The 19,358-nt window shown below is 41.7% G+C and overlaps 1 protein-coding gene across 2 annotated transcripts in view; it reads left to right on the top strand.

Moving 5' to 3' along the window:
* ABCA1 (ATP binding cassette subfamily A member 1) overlaps window positions 1–19,358 on the top strand; it is a 137,515-nt gene that overhangs the window by 109,764 nt on the left and 8,393 nt on the right. For both annotated transcript variants that reach the window (XM_070375179.1, XM_070375180.1), the window contains exons 31-44: window positions 2,376–2,565; window positions 3,421–3,515; window positions 4,937–4,969; window positions 6,140–6,245; window positions 7,201–7,275; window positions 7,743–7,912; window positions 9,316–9,493; window positions 11,509–11,624; window positions 11,711–11,855; window positions 13,453–13,576; window positions 15,238–15,367; window positions 15,630–15,750; window positions 16,539–16,601; window positions 17,384–17,490. In XM_070375179.1, coding sequence (XP_070231280.1) covers window positions 2,376–2,565; window positions 3,421–3,515; window positions 4,937–4,969; window positions 6,140–6,245; window positions 7,201–7,275; window positions 7,743–7,912; window positions 9,316–9,493; window positions 11,509–11,624; window positions 11,711–11,855; window positions 13,453–13,576; window positions 15,238–15,367; window positions 15,630–15,750; window positions 16,539–16,601; window positions 17,384–17,490 — 1,653 coding nt within the window. The remainder of the gene's footprint in view (window positions 1–2,375; window positions 2,566–3,420; window positions 3,516–4,936; window positions 4,970–6,139; window positions 6,246–7,200; window positions 7,276–7,742; window positions 7,913–9,315; window positions 9,494–11,508; window positions 11,625–11,710; window positions 11,856–13,452; window positions 13,577–15,237; window positions 15,368–15,629; window positions 15,751–16,538; window positions 16,602–17,383; window positions 17,491–19,358) is intronic.

The raw sequence follows: 19,358 nt of genomic DNA on the forward strand, positions 1-19,358 counted from the left end.
GACATTTGTTTTCTGCTTTAGACATTAATATTTAATTTAGATAGTACTTCATAATGATCCCTTTTCCCCAGCTCCTATACCTGACTGCAGAGATAGGCTCCTATTACGCGTAATTTGCAGTTTTGTTAATCAGTTTCTTCACTCTAAAAGCCTGAAAAGTTGACATAATTTTTATAAAAATGGACATTTTCTTCTTTCAGAGTTGCATATTTTTGTCATATTCTCCTTCAAAGTCCTTTTTTTAAAAAAAAAGGAGGTAGCATATAAATAAATTCAGTGAAATACTCATTTGACTGTCATTGTATATGGGGAGAAGGCATGTCCAGATATCTGTGTGAGTAAAAACAGTGAAGAGTGGTGAGGAGCTTCTGAGAGCTCAGTGAAGGTAGAAGCGGGTTCAGGTTTCCAGGCTTGGGTAGAATTTGCACTTGAGGTTGTTAACCACAGATTCAAGGATTATGGAGAGCGTGGGAAAGTTTAGGAAGACTGCTGCTGCTGCTGCTAAGTCGCTTCAGTCGTGTCTGACTCTATGCGACTCCATAGACGGCAGCCCACCAAGCTCCTCTGTCCCTGGGATTCTCCAGGCAGGAACACTGGAGTGGGTTGCCATTTCCTTCTCCAATGCATGAAAGTGAAAAGTGAAAGTGAAGTCGCTCAGTGGTGTCCTACTCTTAGCAATCCCATGGACTGCAGCCTACCAGGCTCCTCTGTCCATGGGATTTTCCAGGCAAGAGTACTAGAGTGGGTTGCCTAGAGAAGGGCAAACTTGAATTCCAGGTTTTAGAGGGAAGATAGTGAGCCTGCAGGTGACAGACCAGTGAACATATCACCTGGGTGTGCAAGTTTTAATGTGTGCTCGTTAAACATATAGCTGTTATATACTTGTTGGCTCTAATTAACTCTGGACACTTACTGAACATTTGCTAGTATTTAGTACTTAATACGGAGAAGGCAATGGCACCCCACTCCAGTACTCTTGCCTGGGAAATCCCATGGATGGAAGAGCCTGGTAGGCTACAGTCCATGGGGTCGCTAAGAGTCAGACACGACTGAGCACCTTCACTTTCACTTTTCACTTTCATGCATTGGAGAAGGAAATGGCAACCCACTCCAGTGTTCTTGCCTGGAGGATCCCAGGGATGGGGGAGCCTGGCGGGCTGCCGTCTATGGGATCGCACAGAGTCGGACACGACTGAAGTGACTTAGCAGCAGTACTTAATAAGTGTAAATCCTGACGGTTAATATCAGTTCCTAAAGAACAAGATGACCAAGGTGGAGAAGGACAAATTTCATAAGACTTGTGATGAGATTCCACTTGGAACCAGAGAGCAACCCACAGAACTGTTTATTTGATGTAAGAATTATCTAAACGCTGGGGCTCGGCTTCAGATGATAGAGTTTTAAAAGTGGGAGGGATATTAGAAATGCCTTGTTGAAATGTGACCTATTGAAATAAGTCATTTTACAGTTTTGTGGAGAAAATAGGCTCCAAGAGGGCAAGTGACTTGATGGTCTCACAGTAGTTCAGAACTCAGACATAAATGCCTGACTTGCCACCTGGGGTGCTCGCAAACAACCTAGCTCTTCGTGAGCCAACAACTCTCACCTCGGGTCACTCCCCCAAATTCTTTACTTGTTTTAAGACATGTAAAAGTGAATCTTGACATTCTTCCCAGATTTTCAGCATCAAACATATGTCTTCTGACTCCTGCCTCCCTCTTCTCCTCATCTCCCATCACTCTTCCTCATAGCTCATCACATGCCAGCCCTGCTGCCTTCCTGTGGTTCCTTATTCGTAGAACACTGGGGACCTTTTCACCTGCGCTCTGTTGCTTCTGCTTGCAATGTTCTCCCCCCCAATCCCTGCCTGGCTTGTTCTCTGTCATCATTTAGGTTTTGGCTGAAATATATGACCTCTTCAGGTGGTCCTTTCTCACCAGTCATTCTCCCTTTATTTTGCTTCCATTTTGGCCATTGAAGATTATATTATTTGTTAATTAATCTTTCCTGGGAACACAAACTCCATGATGGCAGAGACTTTGTCTCTTCACCCCAGATTCTCAAATATGCAGGACAGTGTCTGGCACATAGCAGATGCTCAGTGAATGTTTGTTGAGTGAACCCGCGCTGAGTGATTGAATGCTGGTGATTGGGTTGACTTGAGTTCAGTGTATGAGCACTTAGGCCTTCTTTGTGTTCTATGGTATTTAACTGTAAAATGTGTCTGTAGCTGACAAGTCTGTGGGACGGATCAGTAACCCGGTGGTGAGGGGATATATGTGTATTTGCAGTTGTTATTGATTGGTCCTGTGCTCTGAGGCAATAGGAGAGGCCAGACCCTCTTGGGTGAGCCTGTCCTTGGTGTCCCTTTGCAGAGAAACGCCCTGCTTGGTGGGAGAGGAGAAGTGGAACACTGCCCCAGTCCCCCAGACCATCACGGACCTCTTCCGAAATGGAAACTGGACAATGGAGAACCCCTCCCCCACCTGCCAGTGTAGCAGCGACAAAATCAAGAAGATGCTGCCTGTGTGCCCCCTGGGGGCAGGGGGGCTGCCTCCTCCTCAAGTGAGTCCTTTCAGGGTGTGACTGAGTAAGTGAGGTATAGGGTGGACTGGGAGGAGGGAATGGGTGACATATTTTGAAGTCAGCCTAGGTCCTTGTTTGAGATACAACCAGAGACAACACTCCCGATCAGTGGTCTGTGGAAGTCACACTGCAGCCTCTCCTGCAGTGGTGGTGTCCCAGGACAGACTGACAGACGCAGCTTCATCTCCACCTCTGCCCTAGTGGAGCTGGTGACCTTGGATGGGTCACTCTTGAGTCCCTGGGCCTGTTTCCTCACTGCTGAATTAGGGAGGCTGGCCCGTAAAACTTCTGTGAGGGTTATAACTCTGACAATCCTCTGAGACTATGAGTGAGAGAAGCAATTCTGAATCATTTTTTTCCGAGAATTTCAGGAAGAGGCTTGCTTGTGATGCCTCTCTGCTGCTTTATCAGCATCCAGGTTGTAGGATGAGGACAAGGAATTTTAAATAGTGTTGAAAAAGTAGTCCTTAGTGGTTACTGCTCCTTAAAATAGCACTTCATCTCTTCATCAGTGTAACTCCAATGAAGAATATTCACTAGGCATAGTCAATGGTGCTGCTCCCTAGAAATCTTTTGTAACCGTGAAGAATGATACTTCATGGTCTATTGCTTAGCTGTTCAGAGTAATTTGCTGGGAATCACCTTGACTTGGCATAAAGGGCAGAATGGACCAGGCCTTGGTGATCGGCTGATGACAGTGTCCAGGCCCTGCGGGCAGGGTCTGCTCACACTGTGGTACACGTTTGAGGAACATGTGTCATTTTTGTTCTTGATTTGTTTTCTGTTCCAATTGTGGCCCATAAAGACACATGCGCTTGGTTTTTCTGATGACAGAGAAAACAGAATACTGCTGACATCCTTCAGAACCTCACGGGAAGAAACATTTCGGATTATCTGGTGAAGACATACGTGCAGATCATAGCCAAAAGGTCATCATTTACAATCCTTGGCCCCTGCTTAGCTGTTACTGATCAGAGGAATTAAAGTCCTAAAAAATTGGAGATTGAGTAGTGGTGGGAAACATCACAGTTTGGCTTGATGTTGTCCTTTTGAAGTTTGGGATATTCTTTCAGATTAGAAAAGGTAATGGGAAGTATTATGAATATTCAGTTTGAAGACTGAGGTTTCCTGGCTCCAGAATGAAAATAAATCTGGATTTAAATTCTAATTCTTCCACTTATTAGCTGTTTGACCATGGCAACCAGTTATCCTTTTAAAGCCTTAGGCTGTATATAATGTGATAATAATGTTGCTCTCAGTAGTTTGTTGTAAGGATTAAATGAAATGATACACGTAAAGTAGCTCTCATGGATGGAATGAGTGATAAATACGAGGCGTTATCAAGATAGCCCTGAGTTCTCAGGACTTCTCGGTGGAGCCTTAGAAGAGCCATGTAGCTTCCTGGGGCATCACTGCATAGTCCTGAGTGCATTAGCTCCCCCATTATTTGCAGTTTTGCTTCCCTCAGTTTCAGTTACCCATCATCAGCTATGGTCAGAAAATACTAAATGGAAAATTCCAGTAACAAACAATTCATAAGTTTTAAATGGCATGCTTCTCTGAGTGGTGTGATGGGAATCATCCCACTGTGTCCCTCCTGGGATGGGAATCATCCCCTGTCCAGCACATCCACACACCGTAAGTGCTCCTTGCCCTGGCCCTTTTGGTGATCAGATGGACTGTCACAGTATTACAGAACTTATTTCCAAGTAACTTTTATTTTACGTGATAGTGGCCCTATTGACCTTCAAAGAAAATGACAGGTGATAGGAAAAAATAGTATACATAGGGGTTGGTATTATCTGTAGTTTTAGGTATCCATTGGGGGGTGTTGGAGTGTGTCCCCTCCAATTAAGGAGGGGACTGCTGTACTTAGCTGATGCCCAGAAAATGTTTGTTCTAGCTTCCTTCCCATCAGCTTGGTTATATTTGGTCCCCTAAGTTGGGAGTTCTAGTGACTTTTAATAACAAGGGTATGCTTGAATGACAGTTACTGTTAGTTTCCAAGAAAGAAGCATAATCTCTCCATATGTTAGCCATAATTGAACTATTATTTTTGAATTTAAAAACTTTGTAGTTTGATCACGTCTTTGTTGGTTTTTTAGTTGTTTTAATACAAGGCATGACCTTCATAAAAATAATAAGGTTTTAATATGGGGAGAAGAAAAGACATGCTGATTAGGGCTTCTTTCCAGTGGCAAAACCCTACCACACCAGCCTGATTGTAGAGTTATTTCTGTCCCTTTGTTGTATCCCCAGGTAGATATTTCTAACTTTTGTATCATCAGGAAAAGGATCAATGTTTCTTTGGACTGATTTCTGGTTTCTTTGTCTTTGGCCCTCACTACAGCTTAAAGAACAAGATCTGGGTGAATGAGTTTAGGTAAGTTGACTCCTCTGTGCTTTTCTTTTTGCTTCCTTGACTCCTAAAGCTCATGAGGATGATTTTGATGCAGTTTTCTTGGACCCTGGGAAGCTGTTGGTTTAGGGGTGGTTTTGCTCTTAGCTCAGTGCCCAGCTGCCACTTCAGAGGCCTTTGGAATTTTCGCATATTGATTTCCTTGAGGAGATTTAGAAGTTCCTTGTGGGTCTCTAGGGATTTGACAGGAAGCACGATGTGAGGGAAAAACCTATGCTAATTAAAATTATCAAATCAGATTCCTAGGAGACCTAGGGGTTTAAGAACTATTTTTCAGGTCTTTGTAATAACCAAGAAGGTCTTAGATGAAATAGGAGGCTTCAAAACCATCTATGTTCATTGCATTTCAACTCATTTATCCTTCTGAGTTTTTTAAAATAACAATGTTTCTGTTAGGAAATAAGACCAGAATTCCATCAGGAAAGTAAGAATCATTTTCTCCTCTGCTGCAGTCAGGCTCTCTCCTCTCCACCCTCCACCACCACCCCTGCCCTTATCCCTCTGAGTTTTGAAGAAGCAGATGGGACTGGGGAAAAAAACGAAGGAAGCATCCTTGAAGCCCATTATTACTCATGAGAAATGAGAGCCTTACATGGATGCCTCAGAACTTTGTTTTTTGACCCTATCTCCCACCTTTCTTCTTTTCCTTTTTTCCCAAGAGCTAGGACCTACTGAATAACTGAGTAGAGTGGATGCAGAACCTTCTGTGGTTCTCCTGTTATGAAAGGGCCACAGCCCATCTATAAGCCCTCCCTGGCCTCTCTGGCCAATGTCTTCCCTCTCATCCAGACTCCCCATCTGCTTGCCTTGAGACTCATGTTCAGGCCTGAGCCACCAGGGGTGGGAGGAGCATCTGTGAGATGAATGAGCATTCTTTCCTCAACATCTCAGATGTCTCATTCTGTGTATAATCAGACCCAGGTCCCTCCAACTTGGGCAGAAGCTGTATAAGAGTTAAGAGATTGCCAGGATCCATTAGAGGAGACCAAGGTGAAACTTTCTCTGAGTCCTATTTTGGTCCTACTTTGAACATACAGTTCCTCTAATTGAACATTACATCCTCAGGCAGTGTCTGCTGCTGAGTGACAGTGGGCCCCACACTGCCTGTGTTTTAATGTCAGGCTATTCTTTTAGGTACGGTGGATTTTCCCTGGGTGCCAGTAATTCTCAGTCACTTCCTCCGAGTGAAGAAGTTAATGATGCCATCAAGCAAATGAAGAAACACTTGAAGGTGGTCAAGGTACAGTACCCATCCTAAGACATGTCAGACAGAAATTGAGTTGCTGGTACATGGGAGTAGTTGACACGTAGATCTGATCACCTGGTAGCTTATTGTTTAAGATTTTCAAGAACAAAACCATCACCGATCATAGAGATCATGGGTCAGCCAAGACTGAGTCACTCAGTATGTACTTACTATTTGAAAGTGCAGGGACTTCCCTGGTGGTCTAGTGGTTAAGACTCTGCACTTCCAATGCAGGGTGCCTGGTCAGGGAAGTAAGACCCAATGCAGCCAAAACAAAACAAAAAAAAAAATGCTTGAGAAAAAAAAGCAAGTTCAGAGATTTTAGATCTCTCAGAATAACTTAAGTATAGCCAGTGAACAGAGAAACTGGGCATCAAACATACTTTTCTAAAACAATCATTGGTTAAACAGGAAATGAATCACTTTCTTTAAACCGGCAGCTAGTTTTAGGACTTGATAAACATTCATTTTCTTTATCTGTATCCCAAGTTTCCCATTTCTAAGTGGGAACTGGAAGTCAGATGATATGAATTCCAGGGTCACAGATAGCAGGGATTGTCCTAGAATCTGTCCCTTGAGGCACAGACCCCATATCTGATGCATCTACATGTTTGTAGCTGGGGGCCTTCAGGTGATGTTAAGGGAACATGGTGAAGAGCCCTTACCACCAGTTACAGACTGACATCTGCCTCTTGGGACTTTGAATCACAGGGTTTCCCTCTGGTTCCTTTAAGACCTATGACTCGTGGCAACATCAGTGCTTTAGATTTCCAGTCACTTATTTTTCAGGAGCCAGTTATTATTTAGAGGGTTCAAGTTGCATTTTAGTGAATGGGGCAGTAGCCGTGTTTCCCTTCACAAGGTTGTCCCGTTGTCCACAAACTCCAGACTTCCTGTTGCTCCTCCTCTGTGAACCATCCCAGCTCAGGCAGCTTTTTGTTGTTCATAGGACAGTTCTGCAGACCGATTTCTCAGCAGCTTGGGAAGGTTCATGACAGGACTGGACACAAAAAATAACGTCAAGGTAAAGTTCTTTGTTCCAGTGGCTTGATGAACAATAATTCCTGTGTTGCTGTGAAGTGTCAGCTCATGATAATGTTGATTCATGACAGAAAAGTCTAGTAACTTTATCGGTAAGGCTGTAAAAAGAACTTGCTTTGCTGCTAGTCACACTAGGGGAACCATTTTGAACATGACTGAGATACTTAACCTGTTTAAGCCTCAGTTTCCTAATCTATAAAATGGAGGCAATAACCATGTCTACCTCAAAGCTTTGGTGAAGATTAAATACATTAAAGAAAGTCAGCATATTGCCTGACCTCACGGTCAGTGCTGGGCACACCCTGCCTCTTTACCATGTTCTCTGATCATGTTTTGTCTTCGGGTGTGACAGAAATTTCTGGAGTTTATGTGCATGTTTTGTGTGTGTGCACCTGCCTTCGGGAACAGAGGTTAGGAGCAGTACTTTGCATCTGGTATGTTTTATTTCAGGTGTGGTTCAACAACAAGGGCTGGCACGCCATCAGCTCTTTCTTGAATGTCATCAACAATGCCATTCTCCGGGCCAATCTGCAGAAGGGAGCAAACCCCAGCCAGTATGGGATTACTGCTTTCAATCACCCGCTGAACCTCACCAAGCAGCAGCTCTCAGAAGTGGCTCTGTAAGTGTCGCTGTGTCTGATTTGGGAGAGGGGAGGGTGTTGGGGGAATTGTGGTGCAGGGGAGAGAAGTGTGAAGCTGGTTGTAGAGTAACAGCTGGGGAAGTAGGTACGTTATGTATGTCTGGGTTGGTCCAGGCTCTGGACAAAAAATGATCAGTTTATGAGTTGGCTGGGTAGAGATTAAACTACACAAGATAGATGCCTCTGATATATTAAAGCCATTAGTACATTTAGTGAATTCATTTAAAGTAAGTTAAATTGTTAATATGATTCTAAAATATTTTAACTCACTCTTAATGTTTAATTAAAAAATCAATTTCGTTTGTTTCGAAACAACTATTTTTAAACTTAGTGAAACACACTTTTATTAGCTTGTGTGTTTATTAATTCCTGGAGAGGGAGAGAGAGAGACAGCATGTATGCGTGTATAAGTGTGTGTATGTGTGTATGGAGTTAAAGCCAGTATGATCTAGTTCAGAGTGTATAGCCTTTGAAATCAGAGATCTGGGTTTAAGTCTGGTTTTTTAAACTTTCTAGATATATGGTATTAAGTGAGGCATTTCATGTAAATGGACAAGTCCGGCCTTCAGCACAAGGTTGATATTCAATACATGTTAGGTTCCTTTCTTGTTTATGGACTATGGCACAGTTATAGTTTCTGGTTCACTTGTATGGACTATCAATGTATGTCACTAGGATCTTTATACTAAGCTTATATGAAATTTATACAAAGAAATAATTTATATTGTATCCCATTTAATGGGCTTATAAGGCTATTTTTCTTATAATAAGGATCTGATGGAATTTTTGTGTTAGATTGATATGCCATGCTCTTTTGTTGTCAAACTCACTTACAGCCACAAATTGTTGTTTGAATAGTTTCACACTAATATTTCTGCTTTATTTAGTTTTCAAGCTACACTACTCCCTTATGTGTGAAAATTTATAGCTTGTTTGTCATAAAAGATCAAGAATAGTAGAACAAAGTGAATGTTATTAGGCCACTCTTAGACTTCCTTTAATAGTTTTGTTTTGGCTGTGGACTCTCTTTGACCTCAGTAGAAGCAGTTTTGCATTTGAATTATCAAGATTTTTTTTTTGCTTGAAAATAATCATCTTTACCCCTGAATGAAATATATGTGGTGAACAGATCTTTTTCCTGGGGTATGCTTCAGACATTCGTGTGTGTGTGTGTGTGTGTATGCTTCAGACATTCGTGTGTGTGTGCGTGTGTGTGCGTGCGCATGCATGTGCGTGCATGTGTGCACATGTGTGCTCTGATTGTGCCCTCAGCTGCACTGTCTTTTTCAGGATGTGTGTGTGTGTGCGTGTGCGCGTGCATGTGCGTGTGTGTGTGCGCGCATGTGCTCTGATTGTGCCCTCAGCTGCACTGTCTTTTTCAGGATGACCACATCCGTGGACGTCCTCGTGTCCATCTGTGTCATCTTCGCGATGTCCTTTGTCCCGGCCAGCTTTGTCGTGTTCCTGATCCAGGAGCGCGTCAGCAAAGCGAAGCACCTGCAGTTCATCAGTGGAGTGAAGCCTGTCATCTACTGGCTCTCCAATTTTGTCTGGGACATGGTAAGACCACCCGTCTGCTGCTGCTTCAAAAACCTCCATCAGTGCTCTAGATTGGATGGATGGAAGGGCTTCTGGCCTTCACCAGGAAATGTTCTAGCTAATCAAAGATGAATGAAAGAGGATAAGGCAGGCACAGTTGTACACTTTCATGTCACCAAACATGACCTTCAGCACACAGCTGATCTTACACCAGAGAAAATCAGTCCAAAGGGACTGCAACGGATACCACCACCACCTCATTCCCTAAGTGACAACCTTTTAAAGAACTGAGGTGGAACACTCTCAGTCAGAACTCTAAGTCAGTGCCTCTAACTTGTCTGATAGATTTTTAACCTCCAGAGTCAGGATATTCTTTGTCTTACCAGGAACTCAATCTGTCATTTGAAAACATCTTCTGTTTTACTGGAAGCTGATCCGTCCATTGCAAATCTGTTTTCATGTCAGCTGTAATATAATGCTTCTGTTTGAGCCAATATGGAGGATGTCAAAGAATTCTGAAGTGCAAATTATTTTTATAAAGCAGAGTTGAAATATATCTCCCTATGAGTTCCATTAATTGTAGGCCACACAGAAAATTTAATTCTTCTCCCATTGGCTATACCCTAAAATATTTGAAGACACCTATCATTTAACCTAAATCTTCCCCAGATAAGATGATATATGAGAACACACTTTGTAATCTCTAAAGCACTGTAGAAGTGTGAGTGATGATAATGATGTCTGTGTTGGTTATAGCAAGCCTCTCAGACTTGTCACTCTCTGACCTGATTGCCTCTCTGTGGCCCATACTCCATAGTGTTAATGTGCTCTTTGAAGAACAAAGCCTAGAATTGGCCTTATAATCAGTCTGTCATCCAAATGGTTACGGGTCTAGAGGCAATTGATCTTTATCCCGTACTCCTCTTCCTCAGCCCAAGGATATTGCATTTTGGAAGTAGTGTGGTCTTTTTGGCAACTTGTAGAGAACTGAAACCTCTGCTTCATAGGTATTGTTAAATGGGGTCTTTTTCACTGTTTACTAATGCAGTTGACTTTTTTCAACCTTTATGTATAGCTTTATTTATAAACATAAAGGTTTTTTAAAGCACATATAAAACTTTTTCCCTGTTAAACTGAATTTTACGGGATGTCCATTTGTTTTGTTTTTTGTCTTAATCCAATGATTGCTTTATTGAGTAAGCGCATACATACTGACTGGTCACTGTATCTAACTCTGCCAGGCATCACAGATTCAGAGATGAAAGATCAAGTCCCTGACTCAGGAACACTATTATCTTCCTGTATATTAACCATCTCTCCCTGCTGTAGAACCTCTGAAATTTGCTGTAAGCGTGTCTTCATCTAAGTTGTTGAAAAACACAGTTGAGTAGGATGGGACTGAGGCACAGAGCCCTGCAGTCTGAAGCTACAAATTCTCCTAACAGCTGGCAAGCCCACTGCTACCTCCCTGCCTGTGCTCTGCTCTGCCAGCTGTGAATTCCTGTAACTGTCTTGTGGCCAAGTCTTTATTTCTGCATTTTAATGCTTGAGACACTGTCAGGACAGACTTTAAAATTAGTCTTGGTGTGATGAAACTGTCCTGACATTGATGTTATAAGTGCTTACCTCATAAATAGATTACAAGAGAGCTTGAACTTGGGCAGACTGTAATATAGCATTAATGATGAAACAGACACAATCATCTTCGGGAAGAGTAATGGCAGCTTACTTGCTGCCTGTGAAATTGAAATTACTCTGACTGCGAATCCATCCTTCAGTAAGTTTACTGAGCGTGACACCTTGGCTTATCTGTTGGAAAGACAGAAAGGACATGCAGTTTATAAAATCAGCCGGGGGTAAAAGGCTTGTCAAAATGTGCTGTCCGGTATTTTGATTAATAGTTTTTGTGGCTTCATTAATTCAGAGTTATTCTTCCGTATGTTTATCTGCCCTTTCTTGTCCAGTGATGGTGAAGACTTGAGATGTGCTGTGTCTTTGACTTAGGGGTGACCTTGGTTTCCTTATTTCACTTTTAGTGCAACTACGTGGTTCCTGCCACGCTGGTCATTATCATCTTCATCTGCTTCCAGCAGAAGTCCTATGTGTCCTCCACCAACCTGCCTGTGCTCGCTCTTCTACTTTTGCTGTATGGGTAAGGCACCTCTGGATGGGGCATAGGGAATCCTCTGTCAGAAAGACGGTGGAGGACACCCAACATGTGTCTTTGTGCCTCACCAGGTGGTCCATCACACCTCTCATGTACCCAGCCTCCTTCGTGTTCAAGATCCCCAGCACAGCCTACGTGGTCCTCACCAGCGTGAACCTCTTCATCGGCATCAATGGCAGTGTGGCCACGTTTGTACTGGAGCTCTTCACCAACAATGTGAGTTCGGGGGAAAGAGATGCTGGGATGACCATATCTGGAGCCAGAGGATAGTATTTATCATGATTGTATTCTACTTGCCTGTGGCGTTGACCGCGTGGACCAGTCTGAACTTTTGCAGTCTGTCTTTCCTGGGTTTGCATAGCATCTCTTGCTTCTCCTTTTCCTTATGTGTCTCTGATCAAATCTTTCTGTTTCTTTTGACAAGTTCTTTTATACTCCTTTCTGTTTAAATGTTGCTTTCTCCAATATTTGGTCCTCTGCCATCTTGTTTTCCACTGTAGGTACTGTCTCTGGGTGATGTTGTCCATTCTGGAAGCTTTTACCACCACCTCTCAGTGTCTCACATTGTTCTCTCTCAGATCTGTGCCTTAAGCCCTGACTCCTCCACTGAACTCTTGCCCCACAGTCTCACTTGCCCATTGGGTGGCTCCGTTTAGATTAACTGAAAGATACCCTAGACTGGTCACATCCCAGTCATCTTTCCCTCAGAACCCAGTATTTCTCTTGCCATTCCTGTCACACTGGATGGCATTACCATCCCCCCAGTCACCCCAGCTGGCAGTATTAGAGCTATTTATATGCTTTGCTTTTGCTTATTTCTCCCACATTCAGTTGGTGACCTTGCCAGTTCCTTCAATTACAGATTCTCTCAAACAAGGTTTCCTGTCCACTCCTGTTGTCATTGCTTTTGTCCAGACACCTTAACTTAACCCACAAGGCCTTTCAGAGGTGTGTAATCCTTCCTGGACAGTCCCCACCACACCCTTTCCCAACCTGGTAGGCTTCGACTGGTTCCTTCGAATGGTTCCTTAAACCCTCCGTAGTCCCATAGGCCTGTTTCAGGATCCCCAGCCCAGCCCACATGGTCCTCACCAGTGTGACCTCTTCATCAGTGGCAGTGTGGCCACTCTGTTGTTGGAGCTCCTCACCAACAATGTGAGCTACCACCCAATTCTGTCAAAACTAAGCTTCAACCTAAAGTTTTGCTTACCTGCCGTATAGCAGGTACTCTCTCTCCTCTGTGCTTCCAAAGCTCACACAGTTCATGCCTCCAGGACAACACATCCAATTATGTAGTAATTTCCTGTTTCCATATGTCTTTTCTTCAGAGTAGAGACTGTTTCTTATTCATCTTTATCTCTCCTATACCCTAGCCCAGTGCATCCAGCACTTAGCAGCTTACTTAGTTGTTAGGTATTTGGCCATTGCTGGATTGATGTATTTGAGAAGAATTATTTAAATTCCAACAAAATCCTGAAACTGAAATATATTGACCCAAACATGAGCAGTTTGCTTTTAAAATGCTAAGCAAATGTTTTGTGTTGGATTTGCTTTTGATTAAATGCAATCATATTTCTAAACTTTGCTCATTTTCCTCCCATACTTGTAACATTATTCCAAATTTTCTAAAGAGCAAAAATTTTGCTACATTATATATCATTAGTTATGGCTGCTGCTGTTTATTGGTATCTGAATCAAAGATTCAGTTTGACCTCAAGGAATCAAACTTTTTCTTCACTCTTATGTTTTAGACCTTGGTCAATTTTTAGCCTGAGTCACAAAAGACATACAGTCTGTCTCTTATTTTTTTTAGAAGCTGAATAACATCAATGATATCCTGAAGTCAGTGTTCTTGATCTTCCCACATTTTTGCCTGGGACGGGGGCTCATTGACATGGTGAAAAACCAGGCAATGGCTGATGCCTTGGAAAGGTTTGGTGAGTGACAGCAGTGGCTACAGGATGTTTTAATAGGGATGGGAGTTTTTATGGGTCTTGAGACTTTGGCCTTTATTTTGGAAAAAGGCTGGTGATTGGGCCTAGGACCTCCCTCCGCTGATGGGGCTCATGTCGGCACAGTTGGTTGTGGCTTGGGTCTTGTCTGATGCAGCCTTTTGTCTGAAAGGTGAGAACATGGTTTTGGAGGTAGGGAAAATACTGGTTTTAGCTTGGACCCAGTGCCTGATACCACTGGTGGGGTTTGTCAAAGTCATTGGAAAAATCAAACCACAGCTCTGAGAATTAGGTACAGGCCAGAGAATCAAAAGGAAAGATGCAAACTTTGGCTCTATTAGGAAAATCATGGACGTGCAGATGGGGTCATATATTACCTTTTATACAGTCTATAAAAAGATAATTTACTGCAGCTCCTTCTACCTTTAGAGTCTTTAAAAATATCTCTCCTGTGCCCACATTACTATTCTTTATCGACTTGCTCATATAGTTAGGTGGGCCATGTTATTTAATGGGCATAGAAGAGGGACTATTTTTTTAAGCTTGGAGGTACAAAGGAGATATATTAGGAATTTAAGGAATATTTATATAAAATGAGGTGAATTGAGTTACTAGCTTACATTGTGCTGTGCTTAGTCGCTCAGTCCTATCTGACTCTTTGCAACCCCATGGACAGTAGCCCACCAGGCTCCTCTGTCCATGGGGATTCTCCAGGCAAGAATTCTGGAGTAGGTTGCCATGTCCTCCTCCAGGGGATCTTCCCAACCCAGGGGCAAATCCAGGTCTTCTGCATTGCAGGCTATTCTTTACCGTCTGAGCCACCAGGGAAACCCCTAGATTACATTATATGCTACTGAAAGGAGCATCTTTTAATGTGCTTTCTAATCTTTCTTAGTGAAGCTAATAATTTGTTAAAATACTGACCCTAAAAATTACCCTGAATTGCTTGTCTTTTCACAAAGAATTTTTGGCATGTCTCATTCAAAAGGAAGCATTAGATTTCTTAGATGAAGTTACAGATCTAATACATGTTGACTTTGAAATTCTGATTGATACTGCATTGCAGTATGCTTCCCTAAAACCTTACCCTAAGTCAGACTTGGAAACTGATGACTCCTTTATTTTTTCGTCCTTATACCAAGTGGCTTCAGTCGTGTCTGACTCTTTGCATGTCTATGTCTATAGCCCACAAGGCTCCTCTGTCTATGGGATTCTCCAGGCAAGAATACTGGAGTGGGTTGCCATGCCCTGCTCCAGGGGATCTTCCTGACCCAGGGATTGAACCCGTGTCTCTTACATCTCCTGCATTCGCAGGTGGTTTCTTTACCATGTGTGCCATGATCAGATCCCTATCATGGGTGATAAACATTTGTAGAAACAGGCTTCCCTGGTAGCTCAGTTGGTAAAGAACCTGCCTGCAATACAGAAGACCCTGGTTCAATTCCTGGGTTGGGAAGATCTGCAGGAGAAGGGATAGGCTACCCACTCCAGTATTCTTGGGCATCCCTTGTGGGTCAGCTCGTAAAGAATCCGCTTGCAATGCGGGAGACCTGGATTCAAAACATAGGTAAATTTGAGCCTGAATTTGAGCAAGGGCTTTGGTCTTTGGTGCCTCCATTCTGATTGGATATCTGCACTGTGTCCAGGGGAGAACCGCTTTGTCTCACCACTGTCTTGGGACTTAGTGGGACGAAATCTCTTTGCCATGGCTGTGGAAGGAGTGGTGTTCTTCCTCATCACTGTGCTGATCCAGTACCGATTCTTCATCAGGCCCAGGTGAGCTTTCTTGCAGAACTCACTGAGCACCTGGTTGAGGGTCACAGTGGACGGAGCACAGGGAAACACTCACTGGTGGTTGGGTTGACTTGAACTCAAAGCAGATAATCAAACTGATTCTCCCAATGTGGGCATCCCCTGACCAACAGTACTGACAATGCTGGAGTGAGGATTTTATAGGACTGATGTAGAAACTGGGTCTTGGACTTATAAAATAACTTGAAAGGTTGATTTTTTTCTTCTTAATTTTCTTCCTCCTAAGACCTGTAAAGGCAAAGCTTCCTCCTCTGAATGATGAGGATGAAGATGTGAAGAGGGAAAGACAGAGAATTCTTGATGGTGGAGGACAGAATGACATCTTGGAAATCAAGGAGTTGACTAAGGTGAGACAGTGAAGACAGGCTACAACTTGCCTTCAATTTTTTCAGCTTTATATGTTAGAAACTAGCATTTTGCTGACTCACTTAATAAAAGGAGCATGCTTCCTAAAATGTGCATCTATACCAAGTTTCTGTCAATTTAATTTTACTTAAAATACACCATGGAGATTTCTCTAATTAAAGAAATCCTACTGAGAATAATTGTAAAGTGAATTCTCATTCTTGAGTATGTTTGTTCTTCATGCTTACATTTATGTGTTAGTTATTAAAACATCTAATATCGTATATCGAGTCAAAGCTGAAGTTGGGAGAATAAATGATTGATTTTGAATTTCAAAAAAGCTGGTAAATCCCCATTGATTAAAAGGAGGATCTATTTCCACCCTTTCTAGGTGCCATAACAACAACAATTCACTTTTTTGTAATATGTTCAATATTTGCAGTGTTTTGATAACAAATTTTTATCCCATAGAATTTAATTTTAAAAATATCTGCAATGTCTTTATATTAAATAAAAATTATGTAGATGTTAATGACAAATATATTTTTTAAAGTCTGATATTTGATTAAAAAAATACAAAGAAATTCATTTATATTTTGAGCATCAGGGTTATTCAAAAGCCAGTTGCCACAGAGACAGACCAAGGCTTTGGCACATCAAGTATCTGACTTAGTCTTATTAATGAGTTGAATTTCGTGGTGTGTTTAGGTCACAATTCCCTCTCCCACAGTTGCCTGGGCTAGCCATGAGTCACTGCAGCTCATGACTCTTTGCATTGTGCTGGTTGCAGGTATACAGAAGAAAGAGGAAACCTGCTGTTGACAGGATCTGCGTTGGCATTCCTCCTGGTGAGGTAAAGGCACTTTACCTACATTGTGTTTGCCCCTATTAATTCAGACTGTCTCTACTCCAGTCAAGCAACAATGTCTATAAGAAGTTAAAAGTGATTTAAAAAGGCTACTCCATTTATAGCTATGTGTAGCAGTCAGTCATTGAAAGTTTGAGGGCCCCATATATCAAATGGAGAAGGAAATGGCAACCCACTCCAGTATTCTTGCCTGGAGAATCCCATGGACAGAGGAGCCTGGCGGGCCATGGTCCATGGGGTTGCAGAGAGTCGGACATGACTAAAGTGACTAAGCACGCACGCATGCATATATCAAAACTAGTGGCCCCGTGTATCAACAATTTTGGATAATCTCAGACAATTTAAGAAAAGTATGTTCATCTAGAAAGTGATTTTATAATCCATTCAAGATGATAATGAATTCAAATAGATTTTAAAAAAGATTTTCTCTTTATTTATGTTTGTATTCTTGTATGCCCTTTAGCTAGATTCGATGGTGAAATTTGACTTGTTGGCTTTCATTACTCTTTTTTACTCATTAACTTTGGCTTTAACCCAACAACTCAAAGAATATTTACAAACACATCCACATTTAAAATGATTCCATTATAAAATGTATGATTAAACATTGATATGACTTCTGAAAACCTGGAAAATATTTTACTCTTCATTAAGAGTGACATTTTAGGATCATGTTACATAAAAATGAAGCTGAAGTGACTATTTATGAGTCATTTATATTCAGATTTTTAGCAGTTTGCTAATATTACTGACCCAATCATTTTCAGTGCTTTGGACTTCTGGGTGTTAATGGAGCTGGGAAATCATCAACTTTCAAGATGTTAACGGGAGATACCACTGTTACCAGAGGAGATGCTTTCCTTAACAAAAATAGGTGAGAAAACAAGTCTGCATTTTGCCACAAAGACTTTTTTAAACTTTATTTAAATGAATATATTGTGATTTTGTTGATATAACAGCACTGTATAGTTTCTAAAAATGTTGAAATATAGTAAACTGTAAAGAAGAAAATAAAAATCCATAATTCCAGTACCTACAGATAACAACTATTTGCATTTCCTTTTAGTCTCACTTTATTTTTTTTAACAGATTTATTCAGGTATAAGTTATGTACCATACAGTTTGCTCGTTTTAAGAGTACAATTCAGTGACTTTTAGGCAATATGCAGAGTTGTACAACCGTTATCACAATACAATTTTACAACATTCCCATCAACCCAAATCTCTATTTTATATACACATATAAATACATTATAAAATTGAGATTATATTAGATCTAGATTTTTAAATTAGTTTTTTGTTGCTAGTGACTGTATGATGACTTTTTCCCAGTGGGTTACATATTCTAAGATGTAGAATTTTACATTGCTGCATAAAATGCCTCTATGTACATGTACCTGTAGTTTATTTCACTATTTCCTTATTGTTGGGCATTTATTTCACCAGTTCCTTAATTGTTGGATATTTGTTTCTGTTTTTCACTAAGTATGTCCTTGTATTCATTTTGATTGTTTCATCAAGATAAAAGGTTATATACTTGTGAAACTGCCCGCTAAAGTTCATAGCAACAATGGATGCTACCACTGGGCTATTACTTGAGAACGCAGAGATCTCTGAGCAGTCTGATCTTAAGGAGTAAAGTATGCCTACAGTACGGTCCTGCTGGGCAACTTTGAAAGTGAAACCCTCGAGCGTTCTAAATATGTGGAACTTCTCTGGGCTTTTTATATGGAGAAATGGTACAAATCTGTGGCTTTCAGACTTTTTGATCATGTCCTATAATAGCAAATACATTTTACCTCTCAGTCAAGTAAATGCACAAAAACATGTAAACAGGCATACAGCTTAAATAATTTGGTAAAATACTCTCTACTCTTACTGCTTGTAGTGCATTCAGTATTTCTTACTCCACTCTCTGCCATGCCGTCTTAATGATACTAGTTGTGACCCACTCAATTTATTTTATAATGTACAAATGGGGGATGACTCACAATTTGGACAAAGGGCTACTAGCCAATAAAATTGAAAACATCAAGGAACTTAATGTACTCATGACTTTTCTCTGCATCTTACATTTGTTTTAGTAACAGTGTAAAGGCGGTTTAAGAGAACAGAATTTCTAGAATAGCAGGCCTGAGGCTACATACATGCTTCCCCAGGTTTGTTTCTAGTACCAGGCTCCTGGGGTATATAGCAATAGTAGCAATAACTGGTCCAAACTAAGGTTCATCACATTGCCTGGTTCTGAAGACTGGTATGGGCAGTGTAGCTGTGAGGTCTAGGCACAGGGTCTGTGAGCACTTCAATTCTGGAAAACATTGAACCTGGGCCTACTAACTGATGTGCAGAGAGGAATGAATACTGCTGACAGGCTGAACCCATGGCTCTCCAGAGGTGACTGAAGTGCAGCCATCAGACTGGATGTGACACTGAGCTTCCTCCTACATCAGGGATCCTTAACCCTAGATTGGCTTCATGGGGCCTAAAAGCTGCCCCCACCAGTATATGTAAAATTGTATCTGTAGTTACATTTTTTGTTGTCATCAAGTTCTCATGAAAACCTTCAAAAGCAGGGGAGTTTCTGCATTGAATATTTAGCAGTACTATGGGGTTTGGATCCTGCTGTGGCCAAGTCAGTGTATAGGCAGCAAAAAGCAGAGGGAAGTCACCCAAATTGCTGGGCCTCCTCTGGCTTAAATGACGCAACAGAGCACATGGTGCATATGACTGGGCCACAGAATC

This window comes from Bos mutus, chromosome 8 (assembly GCF_027580195.1).
Source record: "Bos mutus isolate GX-2022 chromosome 8, NWIPB_WYAK_1.1, whole genome shotgun sequence".
NCBI lineage: Eukaryota > Metazoa > Chordata > Mammalia > Artiodactyla > Bovidae > Bos > Bos mutus.